Source organism: Macaca fascicularis, chromosome 1 (assembly GCF_037993035.2).
Source record: "Macaca fascicularis isolate 582-1 chromosome 1, T2T-MFA8v1.1".
Classification (NCBI taxonomy): domain Eukaryota; kingdom Metazoa; phylum Chordata; class Mammalia; order Primates; family Cercopithecidae; genus Macaca; species Macaca fascicularis.
The window spans coordinates 40,101,642-40,128,449 of record NC_088375.1 but is presented as its reverse complement, the minus strand read 5'-3'; the positions used below and the strand labels follow the sequence as shown (position 1 = coordinate 40,128,449).

General features: G+C 41.3%; 1 protein-coding gene across 3 annotated transcripts; it reads left to right on the top strand.

Annotated features, from left to right (window-relative positions):
- Nucleotides 1-2,480: 2,480 nt before the first annotated feature.
- RNASEL (ribonuclease L) lies at nucleotides 2,481-18,325 on the top strand. 3 transcript variants are annotated; one of them, XM_015446612.3, is made up of 7 exons: nucleotides 2,481-2,571; nucleotides 4,755-6,397; nucleotides 7,902-7,987; nucleotides 9,799-10,004; nucleotides 10,688-10,793; nucleotides 15,562-15,695; nucleotides 16,373-18,325. In XM_015446612.3, exons 2-7 carry the CDS (start codon nucleotides 4,918-4,920, stop codon nucleotides 16,557-16,559), a joined length of 2,199 nt encoding a protein of 732 aa, XP_015302098.3. In that variant the 5' UTR covers nucleotides 2,481-2,571; nucleotides 4,755-4,917; the 3' UTR covers nucleotides 16,560-18,325. The 3 variants fall into 3 exon arrangements, with proteins under 3 accessions (XP_015302098.3, XP_005540230.3, XP_065390651.1); XM_005540173.4 differs by having other exon boundaries at nucleotides 10,688-10,820; XM_065534579.1 differs by lacking the exons at nucleotides 9,799-10,004; nucleotides 10,688-10,793.
- The last annotated feature ends 8,483 nt before the right edge of the window (nucleotides 18,326-26,808 follow it).

Genomic DNA, 26,808 nt, shown 5'->3' with positions numbered 1-26,808 from the left:
CTAAAAATACAAAAATTAGCCAGGTATGGTTGCTCATGCCTATAATCCCAGCTACTTGGGAGGCTGGGGCACGAGAATCACTTGAACCTGGGAGGCAGAGGTTGTGGTGAGCCAAGATCACACCATTGCACTCCACCCTGGGTGACAGAGCAAAATTTCGTCTCAAAAAACTCACGCCTGTAATCCTAGCACTTTGGGAGGCTGAGGCAGGCGGATCATGAGGTCGGGAGTTCGAGACCAGCCTGACCAACACGGTGAAACCCCATCTCTACTGAAAATACAAAAATTAGCTGGGCGTGGTGGTGGGCGCCCGTAATCCCAGCTACTCAGGAGGCTGAGGCAGGAGAATTGCTTGAACCCGGGAGGCAGAGCTTGCAGTGAGCCAAGATTGTGCCACTGCACTCCAGCCTGGGTGACAGAGTAAGACTCCGTCTCAAAAAAAAAAAAAAAAAAAAAAAAAAGAATGGGGACAAGCTGTTTCTCTGTGATGTTCAGTGATACAGATCAAATCCTTAGAGCAAGGTGCTTAACCACTTTATGCTTCAGTTTTCTCATCTGCAAAATGGGGACAAAAATAGTACCGACGTCATAAGGATAAGATTAAACAATTTAATACATATATGAAGTATTCAGAACAGTCCCTGGACCATATTAAAGAGCTATGTAAATGTTTGTCACTATTAACAGAACCATCCACATCTTCATCACTCTTACTACCATCATTAGCTCTGGTAGCAAAGCAGCGTAGGCCAAGATGTAGAGGTAGAAGCATGTGACATAATGTGATGGGGAACTGGAGGGTAGCACTGATGATACCCATGAGGAGTAGGGACAGGCAGGGATTGTATTACAACCTGAAATCATGTATGTTGGGTTTTTCAACTGTTTATTATCTATTTCTCCCTATTAAAATGCAAACTCCAAGAAGAACTCCATGAGGAACTGGTGCAGTAAATCACTCTATGCCAGACATACAGAATAGTCACTGATAACATAGTCAGTGCTCAGTAAGTTTCTTTTTTTTTTTGAGATGGAGTCTTGCTCTGTCGTCCAGGCTGGAGTGTAGTAGTGCTATCTTGGCTCACTTCAACTTCCACCTCCCGGGTTCAAGCAGTTCTCCTGCCTCAGTCTCCCCAGTAGCTGGGATTACAGGTGCCTGACACCACGCCTGGCTACTTTTTGTATTTTTAGTAGGACGCAGTCTTGAACTCCCGAACTCAGGTGATCTGCCTGCCTCAGCCTCCCAAAGTGCTGGGATTACAGGCGTGAGCCACCGCGCCTGTCCAAGAAGTATTAATTAAATGAATAATGGGTTAAGGATTTTGAACTTTGTCCTGAAAATGATGGTGAGTCAATGATGCAGGGTGGAATAATGGATGAGGAGCTAGGAAGCAAGTCATCAGTTTCTTGCTATAAATGATGACAAGGACTCGACTGGTCATCCCTTTGCAGATGAAAGCAAGAGACTTGGTGTTGGGATGAGGATGAGGGATGGCCTCCAGGTGGGGGTGCCATTTGTAGAGATGGGATAAATGGGAGGAGGGGCAGATTTAGGAAAAGATGAGTGTTTCCATTTGACACATATTCGAGATTTGTAGGTCTAAAGCTCAGCAGAGAGGCTGGGGTTAGAGAGCGAGGCCTGGGAGTCCCTAGTGTATAAGGGTTGGTAGAGGCCCCAGGCCTGGATGGCGACCCAGCCGGTCGTCAAGTGACCACCCACTACTCGCTGTTCACAAGTCTCAGAGCTTTGTCTCCCCAGCAAGGCTGGGTATTCTTTGGGGATGGAAATACTTTCCACTGCAGCAGTAAGTACACAGTACACAGCTCAGTGCTAGGAAGATAGTCAAGAACAGAACTTGTAGAGCAGAAAGGAACCTTCAACACCAAGTTACAGGAGAGAACTGAGGCCTGACATGGTTAAATCACATGCCTGAGGTCACTCAGCTAAGCAGCCACAGAGCTGGCTGTAGGATCGGGTCTCCAGACTGCCAGTCCAGTGCCCTTCTGAGGAGGCCGCACTACCTCAGAGTTGTGAATTGAGTGAGCTGAGGCAGGTGACAGGGCTGGGGCTTTCGGCTTACTTGGCTTCTGTGAGCCTGAGTTTCATAATCAACAAGATTGTCAGGGGTTAACTGGGATCATGCTGCAGGTAAAGCATTGTGTCTGGCACACAACAGGTGCTCAATATTGTTTACTTTCCATTCCTTTGTTCCAAGAAGGCCAGAATTTGCAATGACAAAGAAAGGATGAAAGAATGATGGACGGAGTTGGCTGCTGCCACCTGAAAGACTGCAAGACTGAGAGGTGAGTGACATGACCCGGGGCATCACATCCCTCATCAGCAGACAGAAAGTGGCCATTGCTTTGCTCCAGAAGGTATACAAGCAGAAGCTTGGCTCCTGCTGCCAGAGTGAGCCTGTGCCTCCTTTCCCTCCACTACCACATTCCTCACTCCTTTCTTGGCTCCGCCCTGCTTGCTCAGTGACGCAGAAGGAGGAAACTGCTCCGGCTGCAAACAGTCTTCCAGGCTTAGTGGCTGCCAAAGGAATAACAGACGTCTGAGTTGAGCAGGTAAGGCGGGCAGAAGGAGGAAAGCTAGAAAAGCTCGAGAAGTCGATCTTGAAGAATTCTTGGGCTTCGGAGACTGGAGAGGCCAGGTGCTGGAGAACTTGGGAAGTGGGAGGGGAGGTCCCAGCCCTTGGCTGCCCGGAGGGATCTTCCTCCAGTGCCCTTCCAGGGTTCTGTCACAGTCCACACATCATTTATCCATGTCCTTAGTTTCTCAGGCATCTCTGGTCGCACAGAGAAAGTGAAACTGAAAGCAGGATTGTCTGTTGCAGTGCTTCCGCCGGGTGGTCTCTTCTCAACTCCGATGTGCCACTCAGGGCTTCCTGATATTTCCTCTCCTTCTCAGCTCCTTTGTTTATACCAGCCCACCTCACATCTGATTGTAATGGGGACTGTCTACACAAACACTTTGGTTCAAAGATTTCATTGCCTGGTGATTGTGTTTGTGTTGCAAAATTAATTAAACCTCTAAGAGACTAATCGATTAACCTTTGAGGCTTTGAAACCGTCAGAGTGGTGAGATTGCTGAAAAAGGGTTGCTTCCTGAAATCTATAGCAGATACAGTTATTTAAACATTCAGGTAACAGTTTCGGGCTGATGATTGAACTGGATCTGTAATTCTCAGATCTGGTTGACAGTTGGATGAAATTGATAGCTGCCAGTTGCCTATTCATGTAGTAGCTCTATGCACATGTGTAGGGAGAATAGAATTCATTAAGCAATTTTTTTTCTTCATAAAGAGATATAATTAGCTCTAACATTCATTGAGAGGCTAATATTTTATACATTACACACATGACTGTACTTTACACACATGACTATTTGTTTTTGTCTCCATTTCAGGAAGCAGAAAATTGAGATTCAACAATCCAAGGTTACAGGAAGTAATAGTAAAAAATTACACAGCCACAATCTCAAACTTACATCTCCCTAAGGTCAGAGTACAAACTCTTTTCACTGCTGCAGATACTCCTTGACTTATGATGGGGTTACATACAGATAAACCCATCCTAAATTGAGAATATTTTAAGTCAAAAGTGCATTTAATACACCTAATCTACTGAACGTCATAGCTTATCCTAGCTTACCTTAAATGTGCTCAGAACACTTACATTAGGCTACAGTTGGGCAAAATCATCTAGCTTAAAGCTTATTTTATAATAAAGTGTTAAATGTCTCATGTATTTATCGAATGCTATGCTGAAAGTAAAAAACAGAATGGTTGTATGTGTACTTGAAGTGTGGTTTCTATTGAATGTTTATGGTTTTTCCACCATTGCAAAGTCAAAAAAATCACAAGTTGAACTATCATAAGTCAGATATTGTCTGTACTTTAAATAGGGGCACACGGTTGTACAAAGAGGACATGCATAGGACATGCATAGGACAGCAAACACAGTGATCAACCTTCATGGTGACGTGAGAAATGCGAAGGGAAAAAAAGCCAAGAAATATATTTTTCCTATTGAATGAGGGTTCTTCTTTTTTTATTGATAAATGATTGATGTGCATATTTTCAGGGCCTTCTATTTTTTTGTTTAAGAAGCCACCCATCTCTGGTAAGAATATATTTATATGACATTGAAAGCAATTTGTTAATACAGGTTAAAAATCCTAAATGCAATCATATCTTTTGAATAGTCATTCAATTCTTTGAAGTCTATCATATGAAATCTATCATAAGATCTATCATAAGAAAATAAACTAAAATAAGCTGAATTTGCTGCAACATCATTTAGAATTTTTAAATTTAAAATTTTAAAAAACCCTTTAAAACTTATTTTTGAAAACCACTCAGTAACAGAGAAATGAAACAACTGTATGATTTCATATTACACAGCCATGAAAAATGTTTTACAAGACTTTGCAGTAACACAGGAAATGACTTATAATATGGCATCAAATGAAAGGAAGTAGGATACAAAGTTACAGGGTATAATTCCAAATGTCTTAATAAATATATAGAAATATGCTAAAATATTATCATTGGCTGTTTCTGGGCATTGGGACTAGAGAAATAATTTTCTTATTTTGAATTTACATATATTTATAATATTCTGTAATTTAAAAGTTTTATAAGAAATAAATATATATATATTTAGAAAAATGCTAATATAATTAATTTCTCTAATCCAAGTGTTTTCTCCCTATTGTAAAATTACAAAGCACCTCTCTTTGTCGCCAGGTGGAATGTCAGAAGACTGAGAACATTGTTCCTTCCTCACACTGCTGCTCTGTTGCCAGAGAATCCCAATTTACACTCAAAGCTTCTTTGATTAAGTGCAAGGAGGTAAGTTTGCATTTTCTCAAGGAAAAGGCAAAAGTGGTAGCAGGTGGCATTTACCGTCATGGAGACCAGGGATCATAATGACCCCCAGGAGGGACCCATGTCCTCCAGCGGTAGAAGGGCTACAGTGGAAGACAATCACCTGCTGATTAAAGCTGTTCAAACCGAAGATGTTGACCGGGTCCAGCAATTGCTGGAAGGTGGGGCCAACGTTAATTTTCAGGAAGAGGAAGGGGGTTGGACACCTCTGCATAACGCAGTACAAATGAGCAGGGAGGACATTGTGGAACTTCTGCTTCGTTATGATGCCGACCCTGTTCTGAGGAAGAAGAATGGGGCCACGCCTTTTATCGTCGCAGCGATTGCGGGGAACGTGAAGCTGCTGGAACTTTTCCTTTCTAAAGGAGCAGATGTCAATGAGTGTGATTTTTATGGCTTCACAGCCTTCATGGAAGCCGCTGTGTATGGTAATGTCGAAGCCCTAAAATTCCTTTATGAGAGAGGAGCAAATGTGAATTTGAGGCGAAAGACAAAGGAGGATCAAGAGCGGCTGAGGAAAGGAGGAGCCACAGCTCTCATGGACGCTGCCAAAGAAGGACACGTAGAGGTCTTGAAGATTCTCCTTGACGAGATGGGGGCAGATGTCAATGCCTGTGACAATATGGGCAGAAATGCCTTGATCCATGCTCTCCTGAGCTCTCACAATTGGGATGTGGAGGCTATTACGCATCTGCTGCTGGACCATGGGGCTGATGTCAATGTGAGGGGAGAAAGAGGGAAGACGCCCTTGATCCTGGCAGTGGAGAAGAAGCACTTTGGTTTGGTGAAGAGGCTTCTGGAGCAAGAGCACATAGAGATTAATGACACAGACAGTGACGGCAAAACAGCACTGCTGCTTGCTGTTGAACTCAAACTGAAGGACATCGCCGACTTGCTGTGCGAGCGTGGAGCCAGTACAGATTGTGGGGATCTTGTTATGATAGCCAGGCGGAATTATGACCGTTCCCTTGTGAAGCTTCTCCTCTCTTATGGAGCCAAAGAACATTTTCACCCTCCTGCCGAAGACTGGAAGCCTCAGAGCTCACACTGGGGGGCAGCCCTGAAGGATCTCCACAGAATGTACCGCCCTATGATTGGCAAACTCAAGTTCTTTATTGACGAAAAATACAAAATTGCTGATACTTCAGAAGGAGGCATCTACCTGGGGCTCTATGAGAAGCAAGAAGTAGCCGTGAAGACGTTCTGTGAGGGCAGCCCACGTGCACGGCAGGAAGTCTCTTGTCTGCAAAGCAGCCGAGAGAACAGTCACTTGGTGACATTCTATGGGAGTGAGAGCCACAGGGGCCATTTGTTTGTGTGTGTCACTCTCTGTGAGCAGACTCTGGAAGCGTATTTGGAGGTGCACAGAGGGGAAGATGTGGAAAATGAGGAAGATGAGTTTGCCCGAAATGTCCTGTCATCTCTATTTAAGGCTGTTCAAGAATTACACTTGTCCTGTGCATACACCCACCAGGATCTGCAACCACAAAACATCTTAATAGGTGAGTCCCCAGTTCCCAATTCTCTCTTAGAAATTGTGGGATCTTTGTTTACGAAAGGAAAAGTTTTTCATTGCAGGGAGGAAAGGCCTAGAGTAAATGTGGATGATTCAATTTGAGGATCATTACAATAAATTCATAATTACAGAATTACAGTGCAGTGTCTCCTGCTACCAGTTATAACTGGGTTCTGTTAGTCTACATGGAGGTTGTTTGATGCCAACAGAATACCAGGCTAGCCTTATATTGCCATTGGCAAAATAAACAGATGATGGCCTGTCATGGATCAAAGTAGCTCTAGAAATTTGAGAATCCTAGAGGTGAGTTCCTTCAGACAAGTTGGCAGTAACCATGAAATTTACTGGCAAAATTGAGGTCAAAGTTGAGGATGTCAGGACAAGATGTGATGTAGTGAAGACACAGACTCCAAGGCAGAACAAGTCAGAATCCACTGGTCCAAGCCAAACAAAGGAAAGAAAAATAGCATTTTCTTTTAAATGTTAAAAGAAAAGCAGAGCTGACCGGAAAGTCCCAGGAAGCAATATGGTACAGGGTAGCAAGCCAGGGCTTCAGCGATGATTAGGGTGACTTGAAGCCTCGTCTCACCAGTTTGTAGCTTTATAACCTCAGACAAGTCCCTTGATACTGTGAGCCTCAGTTTCTTCACTTGAGACTGATAATGCCTCCTTCATCAGTTTGTTATGAGGTCTAAGTGCGATGCTGAAGTAGTAAGTCATTTGGTACATCACAGGTGCTCAGGAAAGGCTGTTCTTGCCTAAAAGTCTAAGCAGAGTACATACCTTATCCATAGACATGCACTGAGATTTAAGCTCAGTGTAAAGGAACAGCTCCTTTACAGATCTGTGCTTTTGGCCCCTGGAACTGCATGAACGAGGAGCTGGTTAAATTTATCCTCATCCCATTCATGTCCTTTGTAGGGACGTGGATGCAGCTGGAAACCATCATTCTCAGCAAACTATCACAAGAACAGAAAACCAAATACTGCATGTTCTCATTCATAGGTGGGAATTGAACAATGAGAACACTTGGACACAGGAAGGGGAATATCACACACCGGGGCCTGTAGTGGGGTGGGGGAGGGGGGAGGGACAGCATTAGGAGATATACCTAATGTGAATGACGAGTTAATGGGTGCAGCACACCAACATGGCACATGTATACATATGTAACAAACCTGCATGTTGTGCACCTGTACCCTAGAACATAAAGTATAATAAAAAAAAAATTTTGTCCTCGTCCCTTCCTACCCCCTGGCCTGGAAAAAATAAAATGTAAGTGCTGCTCTTGGCAGGTACCTAATAGATCAAATGAAACAGTGCACATGGCAGTGTTTTGAGGGGTGAATGGCAATACAGATATAAGGTTTATTATTGCCTTCTACGGAGATGATGATTTTTACAGCATGTTACATATTTATGTAAATCAATTGACTCTCACTTTATGGAGAATGAGTATTTTCAATGTGCCTCTGCACACTTTTCCTTAGATTCTAAGAATGCTGTTCACCTGGCAGATTTTGATAAGAGCATCAAGTGGACTGGAGATCCACAGGAAGTCAAGAGAGATCTAGAGGTAAATTCTATAATCCAGTTTACCTTTCTTCTTTCTGTCTCCTTATTCTTTCATGTAGTAGTCAGGGTTCTCCAGAGGGACAGAACTAGTAGGACATGTGTATATATGAAAGGGAGTTTATTAAGGAGAATTGACTCACACGGTCACAACATAAAGTCCATCTGCAAGTTGAGGAACAAGGAAGCCAGTGGTGGATCAGTCTGAGTACCAAAACCTCAAAAGTAGGGAAGCTGACAGTGCAGCCTTCAGTCTGTGGCCAAAGGCCTGAGAGCCCCTGGCAAACCACTGGTGTAAGTCCAAAAGTCCATAAGCTGAAGAACTTGGATACTGATGTTTGAGGGCAGGAAGCATCCAGCACAGGAGAAAGAGGAAGGCCAGAAGTCTTAGCAAGTCATCTGCTCTTTCATTTTCTGCCTGCTTTATTTTAGCCATGCTGGCAGCTGATTAGATGGTGCCCACCCAGACTGAAGGTGGGTCTGCCTCTCCCAGTCCACTGACTCAAATGTTACTCTCTTTTGGCAACACCCTCACAGACACACCCAGGGATAATACTTTGCATCCTTCAACTCAATCAAGTTGACACTCAATATTAACCATCACCGTTCACTACCTTATTTCTTATGGGCAATTGGAGGGCTTTCTATTTTAACCAGGAAAAAAAGAATGTTCAAGGCTTTCCCCATCTTGCTCACTGTCCTGACTCCCCTGCAGGCCACGGCATTTCCTTGGGCTTCTCCTTCAGCAGAGCTTTCAGGATGACAAGGGGAACGTGCAACAGCTTGGGTCGGTGCAGAGTTGGCTGTCGCTGTGTCCCCTTACTGTATCTCTTTGAATCTCTCTTCCTCCATTAGCTTAATAAGTAAATAAACTGAGCATGCCACATCTTCTCTCCAGGAGAGAATTTCAAATATCTTCAATATTCATTGAGGAGTTATTTTTCTACCTAAGAACAAAGTAAGTGAGGTTTCTTTCACCACAAATTCAAACTCGTGGGCTACGCTCTGAAGAAGGCCGGATACTAAGGTTCTCTGAAAACTCCTGGGAGGAGTGAGGTCAATTCCCAGCTTGAAAGAACCTAAGCTTGGCCAAAAAGATGACGACTCTGAAATAGCTGTTGCTCCTGAGAGGGCATGGAGATTGGCCACTATAGGCCAAAGCCCCCAGGCTGATTCTGACCCTGTCAGGGTAGGTCTTTCCTGGAGAGTTTTGCAGCGTGCTGCACTTTCAACCCAATGGACAAGACTCTCCATCCATATGTCTGGCCTCCTGGTTTGGTGGCACCAGATTTCGGCTCCTTCCTTGACTGGTGGCTAGTGCAAAGAGTTCCTTCGGCGACCTTCTTCTTGGCCTTTCCTCCTGGCCATGGCCTAATGCCCAGAGTCATCACTGCACCTCTCCTGGCCTGGACTGACTTTTTTATTTGCTGCGTGATATAGCCTCAGACCCAAAGTCCCAGTTCCCAGCCAGGCTCCCAGTTCTCCCTTTGTTTAAAGCATTCTCCCTTTCCTTAATTTATCTATATTCTATCCATACATTTGAGGCCCAGCTCAAATCTCTCTTCCTCCAAGCAGTCTGCCCTAACAACTGTGACTCATATGTATCTTTTACTCTTCATAAAACTAAGTGGTGTGGGCCATATACTGCCTTGAAGAGGTCTCTATGCACAAATCTGTGTCTTCCCTCCCTAACAAGCCTACAAATTTCTTGAGATTCCTCCTATCATCTTGTTTGCTAATAGCCTGCACCACTCCTTCCAGGGTTACCCTAATAATTAGTAAGCACCTTTGGCTTGATTTACGGCTTTTGTGCAGGACCTTGGACGGCTGGTCCTCTATGTGGTAAAGAAGGGAAGCATCTCATTTGAGGAGCTGAAGGCTCAAAGTAATGAAGAGGTAGTTCGACTTTCTCCAGATGAGGAAACTAAGGACCTCATTCATCGTCTCTTCCACCCTGGGGAACATGTGAGGGACTGTCTGGGTGACTTGTTAGGTCATCCCTTCTTTTGGACTTGGGAGAGGTAAGTAAAACTTTGAGCAGATGCTACAGGCTTCCAGGATGGAGAGGGTGAGGTGGTGCAGACAGAAGTCTGGGCTGCACATCAGGAGACCCAGGCTTTTTTCTCAGCTTGGGATTTACTGGCTGTGTGTCCTTGGAGAGATGACTTAACCTCTCTGGAATCTGCTTTTCATTTCTGAAGAATAAGGAGGGAAAAAAAGAGATGCTTGCCTCTCCCATCATGCAGAATTTTTGAAGACATGGTTGTATTACTTTTATTAAAAATCAAAATGTGGCCAGGCGCGGTGGCTCATGCCTGTAATCCCAGCACTTTGGGAGGCCGAGGTGGGCAGATCACAAGATCAGGAGTTCCAGACCAGCCTGGTCAGCATGGTGAAACCCCATCTCTACTAAAAATACAAAAATTAGCTGAGCGTGGTGGCAGGCGCCTGTAATGCCAGCTACTTGGGAGGCTGAGGCAGGAGAATCGCTTGAACCCGGGAGGTGGAGGTTGCTGTGAGCCAAGATTGTGCCACTACATTCCAGCCTGGGGGACAGAGCAAGACTCCATCTCAAAAAAAAAAAAAAAAAAAAAAAAAAAAAAGAAAACACAAAAACGCCAAAATCTAACAGTTTCCTTTTTCTAGAAAAGGAAAGGGAGGGATGGGGTGATCATGATCATTTAGATGATTTAGTCATCTTCAGCCGCTATAGGACGCTTCGGAATGTGGGAAATGAATCCGACATCAAAACACGAAAACATAAAAGTGAGATCCTCAAACTACTGCAACCTGGGCCTTCTGAACATTCTGTAAGTTTTGACAAGTGGACGACTAAGGTATGAATAATTCCTACAGTGCAGGGGTTATTCCAGCAATAAGAATTTGTGTAATGTTTTATGTTAGTTTTTCTATCTTATTTTATACCAGTGGCCGACCAGAGCCTGAAAGAGGTGATTTCCTCTCCTGTCCTCCCCATTCCTATTCCCTTAGGCTCCCCACTGGGGTGTCTACTTCCAGAGAGAGAAGCTGGCCCTCTCTCTCTCTCGCATTCAGACCCATGCCCCTCTGATAGACTGTTATTCAGGCTCCCCCTGGATAGCCTTATCCCAGCCCACGAGCCTTTCCCTCACACTTGGCTGATAATCCTATTACCATTATGGCAAGAGCAGCTGACTAAATAGAACTTAATCCAAGGGAAGTGCTTCACCATGAGGCGTTTCAGTCCGGGTACAGCCTGGTTGCCTCCACTGCCTGTGAACAGCCCAGCTCTCAGGATCCACACACAGACCTACGTTCTGCCTGAGGAAATAGACTATGAAGAAAAGATGATCTTTCAAATTGCTCTCTTTAAGAAAAGTTCCATGTAACTTGCATTAAGTATAGTGGAACTCTACAAAATTATTCACCATCTCAATCTAGTCAGTACTGTCAGAACTTTCATTATTAATTAACAAACATCTATACAATACCAATTATGTGCTAGACCCATGCAAGGCCCTGAGCATACAAAGCAGAATACAGTGTGTCCCTGTGGGGCTGAGAAGCCCGTGGAAATGATGCTGTGGGATGTGTGCTGGGCATCCCAGGGACATGTGCAAAGCACTATGGGAGAACCCATAATCTTCAGGTCTTGGAAACCAACAGCTTCCTATCCTAGGCCTGACCTGGGATACTGCTTCTCCTGATTCTTGTTTTGCTTTCCTTCGCTCACTGGTCTCTAGACTGCACATCACACTCATAATTACTGGCTTATGGTCCATTTTCCTTGCTAGCCTATAAGGTCCATGAAGGCAGAGACTACCCATTGTCTTGTGAGTTATTGTATCCCTGGCATGGAGTAGATGTGCCATAACTCTACTAAACGAATGTCTATCAAACTTTGGCTAAAACTTTAACTTGTAGAAACAAAGGAATTTGAAAGCAGCTGTAATAATGATAGCTAATGATTACACAGTGCTTGATTATGTAGCAGCCATAGTTCTTGGGACTTTACATGAGTTACCACATTTAATCCTTATCACAACTGCTGAGACAATCATCTATATTTTGCAGATGAGCAAGTTGAGGCACAGACAAATAATTTTTCCAACTACACAGAACCAGTAAGGGGTGCACCAGGATTTGAAGCTGGGAAGGATGGCTGCAGAGGCCATGTGCTTAAGCCACACTACTACACAAAGCTATGATGGTGTCAAGTCTACCAACTCATTTATTCACTGAGGAAACTGAGGCTCAGAGACCACACTCAAATTACTCATGCCTGGACAGTCAGAGATTGGCAGAGCTGGAAAGAGGAACTTGTTCTTTTATTCCCAATGTATTGGTTCTTTTCCCGAAATTCCATGAGCTTATATTGAATTTTGATAGACTTCAAGTTTTAACTTCAAGTTTGACCTTTTAATCCCCATTTTACACTTTGTTTTCCTGCTGACTTGCCCCTTTTCATGGTCACACAATTAATTTTGTTAGCATAGGTCTGGAGCCCAAGTTTTCCAGCTTGTATGACTGTATTGGTTCTTGACTTGCCCCATCCTGCCACACATACATGCTTGACATTTCTCATGGGTGTTCTGCACAGAGTGCACCTGGCCAGTCTCAGCAGCATCCTCACTAGCATTGCTCTTTCATCAGTTACTCTTCCTAAGTGACCCACTGGATTCTTGACTGTTGCATTTTGATCTTGTAGCCCAAACTCTTTCTAAATATGAGAGCCATCTATGGCTCTGTATCTATGAGGGTGACAAGCACAGAGAAAGAGGATGACATTACTATGATATGAAAGGAGTTGCCCTGGGATACCTGCAGGCAAGAAGAAACAAGTAACCTTGTTTAAAATATAAATTTTAGAGGGTACTAGTACAGTTTTGTTACATGGATATATTGTGTAGTGGTACAATTGGGCTTTTAGTTTAACCATTACCTGAATAATGTACATTGTACCCATTAAGTAATTTCTCATCCCTCTCCCTCCTCCAACCCTCCCACTTTTCCAAGTCTCCAATTCTATTATTCCACTCTGTACATCCATGTGTACACATTATTGAGCTCCCACTTATAAGTGAGAACATGTGATACTTGACTTTCTGTTTGTGAGTCATTTCACTTACGATAATGGCCTCTAGTTCCATCCATGTGGCTACGAAAGACATGATTTCATTCTTCTTTTTTATGACTGAAATATATATATGTATATATTTATATGTATGTAAACATTTTCTTTAATCATCTGTTATGGACACTGAGGTGGATTCCATATCTTTGCTATTATGAATAGTGCTGTAATAAACATATGAGTGCAGGTATCTTTTTGATACAAGGTTTCTTGGGCTGAGTACAATGGCTCACGCCTGTAATCCCAGCACTTTGGGAGGCCGAGGTGGGTGGATCACTTGAGGTCAGGAGTTTGAGACCAGCCTGGCCAAAATGCTGAAACCCTGTCTCTACTAAAAATGCAAAACTTAGCCAAGCTTTGTGGCACACGTCTGTAATCCCAGCTACTTGGGAGGCTGAGGCATGAGAATTGCTTCAGCCTATGAAGCAGAGGTTGCAGTGAGCTGAGATGGTGCCACTGCACACCAGAGCATTTTTTCATATGCTTTTTGGCCATTTGTATGTCTTCTTTTGAGAAACGTCTATTCATGTCATTTGCCCACCTTTTAATGAGGTTATTATCTTTTATTGTTAAGTTGTTTGAATTCCTTGTAAATTCTGGATATCAGTCCTCTGTTGGATGCATAGTTTGCAAATTTTTTTTTTCCCATGCTGCAGGTTGTTTGTTTGCTGTTTATTTCTTTTGCTGTGCAGAAGTTTTTAGTTTAATTAAACCCCATCTCTCTTTATTTTCGTTGTTTGTGCTTTTGAGGTCTTAGTCATGAATTCTTTGCCTAGACCAATGTCCAGAAGAGTTTTTCCTAGGTTTTCTTTTAGTATTTTTATAGTTTCAGATCCTACATTTAAGTCTTTAATCCATCTTGAGTTGATTTTTGTATACAGTGTGAGAGAGAGGTCTAGTTTTAATCTTCTACATACGGCAATCTAATTGTCCCAGCACCACTTACTGAATAGTGTATCCTTTTCCCAGTGTGTGTTTTTGCTGACTTTGTCAAAGATCAGTTGGTTGTGGATACGTGGCTTTATTTGTGGGTTCTCTGTTCTGTTCCATTGATCTATGTGTCTATTTTTATACCAGTACTGTGCTGTTTTGGTTATCTTAGCCTTGCGGAATAATTGGAAGTGTATCATAATGTGATGCCTCCAACTTGGTTCTTTTTCCTTAAGATGCCTGTGGCTGTTGGGGCTCTTTTTTGGTTTCATGTGAATTTTAGGATTGTTTTTTCTAATTCTGTGAAAAATGATGTTGGTATTTTGATAGCGATTGCGTTGAATGTGTAGATTGCTTTGGGCAGGGTGATCACTTTAACAATATTAATTATTCCTTTTGGAAATATACCTAGAAAAACAAAAACAAACAAACAAAAAAAACCATTCACTTTGGCCATGGTTGCAGGCCTGGTTTCAGTCTGAACAGCCCTTTTAAAGAAAGAAATGTAATCAAGTACGAATTTGAAAGGGTGGCCACAGGACAAAAATATTGTATAGTATAATAGCAAATTTCCTAGTATAGTAGTCAAAGATTTTTAACCGTATTTTAATATATTTAATTTCTTATGAAAACAATTTACTTGGAAAATACAGACACACATTTGAACATACTTATAATCTCACGTGCAGACACAATTATATATATAGTTTTAATTTTTAAAAATTTTTAATTTTTTTGCTAAGCGCAGTGTCTCATGCCTGTAATGACCAGCATTTTGGGAGGCCAAGGTGGGCGAATCACGAGGTCAGGAGTTTGAGACCAGCCTGGCCAACATGGTGAAACCCTGTCTCTACTAAAAATACAAAAAAAAAAAAATTAGCTGGGCATAGTGGCAGGTGCCTGTAATCCCAGCTACTCAGGAGGCTGAGGCAGGAGAATTGCTTGAACCTGAGAGGCGGAGGTTGCAGTGAGCTGAGATCGCGCCACTGCACTCCAGCCCTGGCGACAGAGTGAGACTCCATCTCACAAAAAAAAAAAAAAAAAAAAAGTATTATTTTGAGATGGAGTCTCGCTCTGTTGCCAAGGCTGGAGTGCAGTGGCGCGATCTCAGCTCACAGCAAACTCCACCTCCCAGGTTTAAGAGACTCTCCTACCTTCATCTCCCAAGTAGCTGGGATTACAGGCGGTGCCACCACGCCCGGCTAATTTTTGTGTTTTTAGTAGAAACAAGGTTTCACTATGTTGGCCAGGCTGGTCTCAAACTCCTGACCTCAGGTGATCTGCCCATTAAGACCTCTCAGAGTGCTGGGACTACAGATGTGAGCCACTGCGCCCGGCCCAGACACAATTATAGTTAGCATTTTGGTATACAGCATTTACTTCCCTTTTTAAATTATTTTGCTTTATTAATTAGTTGGTAATTATAGAATATATGAATATATTCAAATTTATATTTTGCCTTTTGGTATGAATATTCCATCATGATTTATTTTGTGTTGCTACCACATTTTTGTGTTATTTTTTGTTTTTTTTAGATTAATGCAGATGTTATGAAAAAAATGAATGAGTTTTATAAAAAAAGTGGCAATTTCTACCAGAACACTGTGGGTGATCTGCTAAAGTTCATCCGGAATTTGGGAGAACACATTGATGAAGAAAAGCATAAAAAGTAAGTATTGCTTTCATTCCTACAAATTATATGTGAAATGAGAACAATTTAAAAAATCCAATTCTAAGTTTATACCTATGATGAAAAAAAGAAAATTTATTTTGATGAAAGAAAAGTAATTCCTTCCCTCTGTGTGTAAAAGGGCTATCACTGTGGCCTTACAATTAATGAGGGACATGTCCAGCAGGCTTTCATCTTCTTTGTTATTTTTTTGTTGGATAAATGGTAAAACAAATTGAACAGGAGCTAGTGACTCCCTTCTGTGAAGTAACACAGGAGACTGGACGGCTAGATAAAGTGAATGTAGAGTTACATACGTCTAAAAATAGCCCACATTAGTTCGATCAACTTTTGCTGACAAAAATATTAGCTACAAACTCACAAAAAAGTCTTACAGTTCAGGGCTCTTCTAGAGTTTGGAATTATAGGTAGAGGATTGTGGCATTGCACTATTTCCATTTTATGAATGAACAATCTAAAGTGCAGAAAGATTGTGGCCAAAGGTTGCACAATTAGTTGAAGAGTCAGGGGAGGAGTCTTGCTCTGTCAGATTCCAAAGTCCTTATTCATTCTGCAATAGAAATCAAGCGAGCAAAGAGATCTTCAGGGCCATATGCTGTGAAGTGGGGAAGAATAATTTGGGGCAAGCATGCTGAACCATTTGTGTTTTATTTCAGGATGAAATTAAAAATTGGAGACCCTTCCCGGTATTTTCAGAAGACATTTCCAGATCTGGTGATCTATGTCTATACAAAACTACAGAACACAGAATATAGAAAGCATTTCCCCCAAACCCACAGTTCAAACAAGCCTCAGTGTGATGGAGCTGGTGGGACCAGTAGGTTGGCCAGCCCTGGGTGCTGATGGACTGATTTGTTGGAGTTCAGGGAACTACTTATTAGCTGTAGAGTCCTTGGCAAGTCACAACGTTCTGGGCCTTTTAACTCACCAGGTTGCTTATGAGGGATGAGTTGTATAGCTGATATGTCAGTTCCTGGCATTGTGTATTTCATATGTCTATAACAAAAGCAGTATATGCCCAGACTACACTAGTCCATAAGCCTTACCCACTAACTGGAACGACACTCTGCTAAGATTCCTTTTGTCAATTGCACCAAAAGAATGAGTGCCTTGACCCCTAATGCTGCATATGTTACAATTCTCTCATTTAATTTTCCCAATGATCTTGCAACACAGGGATTATCATCCATCCCCATTTAAGAACTGAGGAACCTGAGACTCAGAGAGTGTGAGCTACTGGCCCAAGCTTATTCAATTTATACCTAGCACTTTATAAATGGACGTGGTGTTATTGGTACCTCTCATTTGGGCACCTTAAAACTTAACTATCCTTCCAAGGCTCTTCCAGATGAGTCCCAAAACATATATAGGGGCTCCAGGAAGCTCATTCACTCATTCATTCATTCATTCAGTATTTATTGAGCATCTAGTATAAGTCTGGGCACTGGGTGCATGAATTCCACTCCTTCCAGAACCAACTGCATTGGTTTTCCATGACCTTAGGCAGTAGTTCTCAACTAGGGGGCAATTTTGCACTGCAGAGAGCATTTAGCAGTGTCTGAAGAAGTTTTTGGTGTCACAGCTTTGTGGGGCGCATGCTATGGCATTTAGTGAGTCAAGACCAGCTGCCAAACCTACCTTGCACAGGACAGCCCCTGCAACAAAGAATTATCCAGACCAAATATCAATGGTGCTGAGGTTGAGAAAGCCTGCCTTAAGGGGTTGGGATGCTTTTGAACTATCTTAGGGCCCAGGACTGTGGAGTGTGTGGACCACCCCGCAGAGGAGGGACTCAGATTTGTTTACTCTTGCTGAATGTGTAGCGATGGAGTTCCTTCTGGTGTCAACCCCTCAGGAGGCTCCCAGGCCTCCCTCACTTCCCTTACCCAGTCTAGGAGCTCTTTCTGGCTCCCAAGCACCCAGAGCTTTCCTCCACCTTTTAGTTTTGGTTCCTCCACTGGAATGTAGGCTCCTTACGGGTGATGACTATCTTTTCTTGACTTTGTATCTTCATTGCCAAGCAAAAAGTCTGCCAAGTGGGAATGTTCAATAAATATGCATTGAATAATGAATGAACCATCTTCGTACGTGAATAATACTACTGCCTTACATTTTTTGGTGCTTTATAATGTATACATTACATCTGCATATTTTATTTTATTTAATTTTCAAAACAATCCTTTAAGGTCAACATTGTTATCCTTATTTTGCTAATGAGGAAACTAAGGTTAGAAACATTTTGATTTCCTCTAGGACATATAGCTAGGAAGTGTTACTGTCTTGATTTGAACAAATTTTCTGGTGCTAAGTCTGATGTTCTTTCCATGAATCACTGTGGTGGTTTAGATGGAGCTTTGTAATGGGAATAAAACAGTACCTTAGGTTCTTTCTGAAAAGGAGGTATCTAGCCATGGATAAATAGATATCACCAAATGAAATTAAATGTTGGTTAGGAACAGATTTAAGGCTTAAAAAATATTTTATGAGCAGCAAGATTGCTTTAACTTTTAAAATGAAGCTTTGGTTGTCTGATTTGTAATGAGCACCTGGATATGTCAATCAACATGCCCATTTGTGAAGCTTACTCAATAAAACTTTAAATCATCTTATTTAGTCTGATTTTCTTTAAGTGACATTTCCACTTTAGGGAGTGGGTGATATCTACAATAGGAAGTATTCGCTAAGTAATTCCTGGGTAAGTTTTAAGAAAGGACATCCTGCTGTCTGAAAATGGAAAAAGGAGCTATTTTTGACTCTCTAGTAATTCTGGAACAATGTGGGCCTAGCACGTAGCGAGAGAAAGGAGGAAATGATCATTTTTCCCTCTGCTTGAGTTCTCTGAGAGTTTCTGTTGACACTCTGCAAAGAGTTCTCATTCAGTTGTCATCACCACAAACGTTTCATTGAGCATGTAGTTCATATCAGGTCCTGTGTTAGGCAGGCTGATTCTGCACTCTTGCTTGGGGGTAAAAGCTCTATCCCCATATGTTTTACTCAGCAGTTGGTGGCATTTACGTGTCTCTCCAATAGGCCTGAGAGGGCAGAGGTCATATCCCAGTTCCTCACATGGTGCCTGGTATAAGTATGTAGTGTGTTTAAGTTATAAGATACTCCTTGAATTCACAGGTTGAGAAGAACGTTTAACATTTGATTTTTGGTGGGTCTTTACTGGAGCTGCAGCCTGGGAGAGAGGTAAGTCTTGGAGCTGAGCCCTGGGTCAGCTCTTCCATTCTGTACTCCATCAGCTTTAGGACTCAGTGGGCTTTTAAGATGATTTGGGTAAAGAACAGCACAACCTTCCTCTGGAGGAGACCCTGGGAAATTCAGCTTTCCTTTTTCCTTTCTGTGGAGATTTTCTCTCAGGCTTGCCTAAGTGCCTAGTACAGTGCCTGGCATACACTACGCACCCAGTTTTACTTGTTGTTGTTCTTAATTACTGCTATAGACTGAATTGTGTCCCTCCCAAGTTCATACATTGAAGCCCTAACCCCCCCAGTGTGTTAGTATTTTAAGATGGGGTCTTTGGAAGGTAATTAGTGTTAGATGAGGTCATGAGGATAGGGCCCTCATGTTGGGATTAATGACCTCATAAGAAGAGAGAAAGAGCTCTCCTTTCTCACTGCCTTATGAGCACACACAGAGAAACTGTCCATCTGCAAGCCACAATGAGAGTCTTCACCAGGACCCCGATGGACAAAAGTGACTAAGACAATCACCTGGCACATAATAGGCTTGCAGCAAATGTTTATGCTCTGCCAGTCTCCTCCTATCACATGAACAGAAATATATATATATATATATATATATATATATAAGGTATGTTTTTTCATCACCTCCACGGTGTTTTTCATTGTGTAATATTTTCATTGCTTTATGGCCTATTTGCTTAGACTAAGACCAAAAGATGGGGCCAGGTGTGGTGGCTTACATCTGTAATCCCTGCATTTTGGAGGCTGAAGCAGGCAGGTTACTTGAGATCAGGAGTTCAAGACCAGCCTGGACAACAAGGTGAAACCCTGTCTCTACTAAAAATGCAGAAAAAAAAAATTAGCCAGACTTGGTGGCATGTGCCTGTGGTCCCAGCTACTCGGGAGGCTGAGATGGGAGGATAGCTTGAGCCTGGGAGGCAGAGGTTGCAGTGCACAGAGAACAGGCCACTACACTCCAGCCTGGGCAACAGAGCCAGACTCTGTCTCAAAAACAAACAAACAAAAGACGCTGCTGAGACCAGCTCGGTCAGGGAAACCCTAAACCAGCGTTGCTAGAGGAATTAAAGACACACACACAGAAATAAAGAGGTGTGGAGTGGGAAATCAGGGGTCTCACAGCCTGCAGAGCTGAGAGCCCCAGAGATTTACCCATGTATTTATTAACAGCAAGTCAGTGATAAGCATTGTTTCTATAGATTATAGATTAACTAAAAGTATTACTTATGGGAAATAAAGGGATGGGCCAAAATAAAGGGAAGGGTTGGGCTAGTTATCTGCAGCAGGAGCATGTCCTTAAGGCACAGATCGCTCATGCTATTGTTTGTGATTTAAGAATGCCTTTAAGCGGTTTTCCACCCTGGGTGGGCCAGGTGTTCCTTGCCATCATTCCGGTAAACCCACAACCTTCCACCATGTGTGTCATGGCCATCACAAACATGTCACAGTGCTGCAGAGATTTTGTTTATGGCCAGTTTTGGGGCCAGTTTATGGCCAGATTTTGGGGGGCCTGTTCCCAACAAGACCCAAAGATGGTACTAACAACAGGAGAGAAGTGGGTGGGGAAAAAGCAAAGGAATTGGATTTTTGGAGGCTCTAGAACACCATCAACAGGATTCTATGTTGATAATATTTATATTTAATATTATTTATTAATAATATTATTAAAAATAATAACATTACTATATTAGCCATTAATATTGGCCTATACAAATTTAACACAGGAATTGTCAGGCCTCTGAGCCCAAGCTAAGCCATCATATCTCCTGTGACCTGCACGTATACATCCAGATGGCCTGAAGCAACTGAAGATCCACAAAAGTGAAAATAGCCTTAGCTGATGACATTCCACCATTGTGATTTGTTTCTCCCCCACCCTTAAGAACGTTCTTTGTAATCTCCCCCACCCTTAAAAAGATTCTTTGTAATTCTCCCCACCCTTGAGAATGTACTTTGTGAGATCCACCCCCTGCCCGCAAAACATTGCTGCTAACTCCACCACCTATCCCCAAACCTATAAGAACTAATGATAATCCCACCACCCTTGTTGACTCTCTTTTCAGACTCAGCCTGCCTGCACCCAGGTGAAATAAACAGCCTTGTTGCTCACACAAAGCCTGTTTGGTGGTCTCTTCACATGGACGCGTGAGACAGGAATCTTGAAATGATTTGATGTCCACAGCAGAAGTGAACCCAAAGCAATGAGAAACATAAACACAGAGAATTTCATTCTTTCTGCTCACTGAAAATTCTCTCTTCTTGAGAATCAAGTCTTTTAAAAAGTACATTTTGTGAAACTGAAATATTCAGCGAGGATTTTGTTTAACTCTTTTAACAGGGACCAAATGACTGTGACTCAGACAAAGTAGAAGATCATGTGTTTTTCATGTTAAAGCCTCAGTTGTTCAGCAGACCAGGAAGTAGGAAGTTATGCTCCATTAGTCAGTGAACAAATAAGACCATAATCCCTGTCCTCATGAGGTGGGAGCAGGGTGGGGTGGGGAAGAAAACCAACATCCATAAAGACAGAGAATACTAGAGGGTAATAGTAAGCAGGAAGAAAGTTAAGCAAGGTAAGAGTTGGTAGTTAGGAAGACTAGACGAAATTTAAAGACGGGGGTCAGGTGGGCCGCATCAAGAGGGAGCCTACGAAGTGAAACTACGAGGAAGCAAAAGAGCAACTGGTGGAGGTATTTGAGGGAAAGCAAACAGAGGGGATGGATAGTCAGTTCAGAGGCCCTGGGGCCTGTTCTTACCTGAGTTGTTTGAGGAGCACAAAAGCGTGGTTGCCATACAGAGTAGGCAAAGACTAGCAAGAAGGGAAGACAGAGGGGTCAGGGAACCAGAGAGGGAGGGCCCCAAAGCACATGGAAGGGTTTGGGTTTTTACTGAGAGGGGAAGCCCTCGGTGGACTGTGGGCAGAGGAGTGGCATGATGTAACTTAACACTTAATCACTCTGGGTCCTCTGTGAACAGAAAGCAGAGGGCAAGAGTAAAAACAGGGAGATCAGTTAGGAGACTATTAAATAGTTCGTGCAAAGACTTTAGTAGCCAACACTGAGTGACGGTGGACTTCAAGTGGGCAGGCAGACTGGAGATGCATTTTGAAGGTAGAGCCAACAGGATTTGCTGACAGAGTGAGATATGGTGTGAGAGAGATGAGTCCAGGACAGTTGTCAGCCTTTTGGCCTGAGTGACTGGAAGAGTAGGGCTGCTATTAAAGGAGGTGGAAAGGCTTCCAGAGGAGCAGGATTAGAGGGAAGACCAAGAGTTTCATTTGGGACATGCCAAAAGTGATATTCCTAATAGACATTTAAGTGTCATACAGGGTTAGATGTGTGGATCAGGAGTTCAGGGAGATTGGCTGGGGAGAAATTTGTGAGTCATCTAATGATAGTATTAAAGGCCTTGCAATGAGAAATGATTATTGAGAGAATGAGTGTGGGAAGAAAATAGCAGGGAGAAAGAGGAAGAGAGGTCAAATAGTTACTTCCATCACTTCTGCCTACATTCCTTTGGGCGGAACTCAGCTACATGTCTTTACCCAGCTGCAAGGGAGGTTGGGGAATGAAGTTTCTACTTGGGTAACCAGGGGTGCAGCTAAAATGTAGCAGGTTCTATTACTAAAAATAAGAAGAGGAGAAGGGAAATAAGAAGAGGAGAAGGGAAATAAGAAGAGGAACAGTTAGCAATGGCTTCCAACTTGGTGTTTTTATGATGCATCCAATGAAAAAAGGGAACAGAAGGCAGAGACAAAAGTGACAAGAATAGGAAGAACAAGAAGATGGGACTGGGCAGAGAAAGTGGAGGAAAAGGAGGGAGGCGGGAAATATGAAGGCAGGAATGCAGAGGAGTCTGAGTATATGAGGAAAAGAGAAGAGGTGAAGTAGGATAGAAAGAGGAGAAAAAAGGTTAGGGAGAGGTAGAGGAGGGAGAAAAAGGGGTTGGAGAAGTGTGACGAAAAAATAAGACAAGAGATTAAAGTGGAAGCAAAGACAAGGGGTAGCAAATACATCTAAAAAGGGGGCAACATAGTGAAACCCCACCTAAAAAAAATAGCTGTGGTGCTGCGAGCCTGAGGCTACAGTGAGCCATGATCATGCCACTGAACTCTGGCCTGGGCAGCAAAATGAGACCAGGTCTCAACAAACAAACAAACAAACAAATAAAAATTGAAAGGAGAGATTTGCCTTACAGGCGTCTGCCAGTTACCCACGTCTGAGTGGAAATTGAGGCTTATGTTTTACCAATTTTTTTTTTCTTTTTTTGAGATGGAGTCGTGCTCTGTTGCTCAGGCTGGAGTGCAGTGGCGCAATCTTGGCTCACTGCAAGCTCCACCTCCCGGGTTCACACCATTCTGCTTCAGCCTCCCGAGTAGCTGGCACTATAGGCGCCGCCACCACAACCGGCTAATTTTTTGTAATTTTAGTAGAGACAGGCGTGTTAGCCAGGATGGTCTTGATCTCCTGACCTCGTGATCTGCCCGCCTCGGCCTCCCAAAGTCTTGGGATTTCAGGCATGAGCCACCACGCTCAGCCATGTTTTACTAATTTTTATACTTGAATTAGTCTCACTGATATGCAGTAAGTACTACTGGCTGTGTGCTGGGCCCTGAATACATAGAGATGAGGGAGCTTTTTTTCACTTCCCATAAAGAACAGAACAGCAAAATAGCACTTGTAGGATGTCACTTTTAAAAAAATTTTTGGATAAATGATGTGGGTTGAAAAAGACCAGAAGCAAAATAGAATTGAACTTTAAGACATAAGCCAATTTAAAAATGAGTAATCAAATGTATTATAAGTTTAATAGTAGTGTCCTGTGAGAAACCCAATTATGTTATAATTCATATTATTGATAAATAATGCAATGAAAGCATCATAAATAAAAGGACTCACACTCTTTTTACTATAACAAGCTATTTTTTTGTATTTTATCTTGAACTCATTTACATGCATATGAGAGTTTTGCATAATTGACACCCTAGTGTATTAGTTCATTCTGATGCTGCATTTTTACTTAGATAAAATTACTTATTTTACAAATATAGCATCATATTGATTTATAGTAATTATTTAAACTAGTATCTAATACTCTATCAGGTTAAAGTATCCAAGATTGTTTCCACGTTTTCCTTTGGCTTATTTCTAGTTTGCTTCCACTTTTAATATGACTAATACTCCAAAGATCTATGTCACACATACAATTTCTTCCTTTATATATAGAGAGAGTTATTTTCTTCCTTCTAAATATTACTGTAAAAATGTATACATAATTATTACTTGAAATATGTGAAATACCTGGGTGTGTATGTATGTGTATACTTAATTTTAGTTAATTGTGGGAAAATTAATTTTAGAAAAGAAGAAAGAATAAAATAAATAGCACTTTGTAATCCTGACACAGAGTAATCAATGTTAAACTTCTGGAATTTTTTTTTGGACGGAGTTTCGCTCTGTCGCCCAGGCTGGAGTGCAGTGGTGCAATCTCAGCTCACTGCAACTTCCATCTCCCAGGTTCAAGCAATTCTCCTTCCTCAGCCTCCCAACTTCTGGTATTTTTAATATGCATATACATTATATTATTATGTTCATAACAATATAGATTCATGTATATGCATACTATTAGTCATAACTTGAGTCATAGCATAATGAAGCTTTTGTATCTGTGTTGACTTCCATTCTGGATATTTTCTCATATTATTAAATATTTGTCTGCAACATGCACCATGATTTATCTAACTGCACCCCTCTTACTGGACAGTTAGCATTTTTATTCACTGCAATTAACAACAGTAAAATTAATTTGAGATCAGCCTTTGCACACATCTGTGATTAATTCCTTAAATATCTAGAACTTGAATAACTGGTTTAAAAGTCTTCATATTTTTAAGAGTTTGAAATATATTAGCATATTGTATTCTAGAAGGACTATATCAACTTACAATTTTCTTTTCTCTATATGAGAATGTCTGTTTTCCCTCACACTTAACACGAGGCAGTCTCTTTATTTAAAAAACAAACAAACAAAAAATAGCTCTATCAGTTTCATAGATAAGAAATTAACTCTCCTGCTTTATGTTGGATTTTTTTGACTACTTCTGAAGCCAAATATTTACACTTTCTATTGGTAGATAATGATTTGTGTGACTGCTCATGTTCTTTCTCCATTACAAAAAATTTGAAGTGTTCACATTTTGTCATTTTTAAGGAGCTCTTTATATATTGAAATTATTCACTTTGTCAAGTATCTTCTATGTAGTCTTCTTTCTAAATTGTACTTTTAATTTTGTTTATGAGAAACTTTGAAGAATAGAAACTTTAGATCATTAAGTAGTATAATACATCATTATTTTTCTTTCAGTATTTTGCCTTTGTGTGATGCTTAGAAAGTCATTCCCTTTCCAAGATTATTTTCTTCACTTTGAATTTTTTAAATTGTTCTACCTTTTCAATTTAACTGAAATACTTTTGGCATGTGGCCTTGCATCATTTTAAATTGTACATATGGGTGGAGGGTGGCCAAGAATTTCTATGAATATTTATTAATATTAGCTATGAAAAAGTGATCTGATATAAAAATGGGTTAATTAAGCCGTTATCCAAAGCAAGACTTGCCTGTAATGCCAATTTTAGTCTTAAGAATATATGTCTCAATTTTACTATGTTAAATGGAAAGACATCCTATGTTCATGGATTGAAAGACTTAGTACTGTTAAGATGACAATACACTCTAAGTTGAACTCCAGAGTCACTGTAATCTTTATCAAACCCAGTTGACATTTGTTTATTTACTTATTTATTTATTTAGCAGAAATTAAGCTGATCCTAAAATATGGAAATACAACAGCCCCAACTTAACAATCTGGAAAAAGAAAAAAACAGAACAAATTGGAGGACTCTCACTTCCTTATGTCAAAACTTATTACAAAGCTATGATAATTAAACCGTGTGGTACTGGCATAAGAACAGACAAGTAGATTAATGAAATAAAACTGAGAGTTCAGATATAAACCTTTATGTTGATCATAAGTTGATTCTTTGCCAGGAGTATGGAAGACAATTATATGGGGGAAAGAATAGTCTTTTCCACAAATGGAGATGGGATAACTGGATATACACATGCAAAAGAATGAAATCGATACTCCTCCTCACACCATACACAAAAATTAACTCGAAATGAATAATACACTTAAATGTAGGAGTTAAAACTATAAAACCTTCAGAAGAAAACATAGGAGTAAATTTTTGTGGCTTTTGTTTAAGCAATGGTTTTTCAGATATAAGACCAAATGTACAACTTACAAAAGAAAAAATAAGAAAATTGACTATATCAAGACTTAAAAGTTTATGCTGCAAATAATGCTAAGAAAGTATAAAAACAACCTACAGAATGGGAGAAAATGTTTGCAAATCGCATATCTGATAAGAAACTTGTATCCAGAATATATAAAAAGCACAACTTAAAAATAAAAAACTAAAAATAATCCAACTTAGAAATGGGCAAGGGATTTGAATAGACATTTGTCTAAAGAAGATGCACAAACAACAAGTATGCATACATAAAGATGTTCAACATCATTAGCCATTAAGGAAATGCAAATGAAAACCATAGTGAGGTTTCACATCGCACTCACTAGGATGGTTATAATAAAAAAGACAGACAATGACAAATTGTGCTGAGGTTGTGGAGAAATTGAAACACTTCTACATGCCTGGTGCAAATGTGAAACTGCTTTGGAAAACATTCTGGTAGTTTCTCAAAGTGTTAAACAGACTTACCATATAACTCATCAATTCTACCCCTAGATAGACACTAAAAGAAAATAAAAACATAAATCCACACGAAAACTTACACATGAATGTTTACAGCAGCACTATTTATAG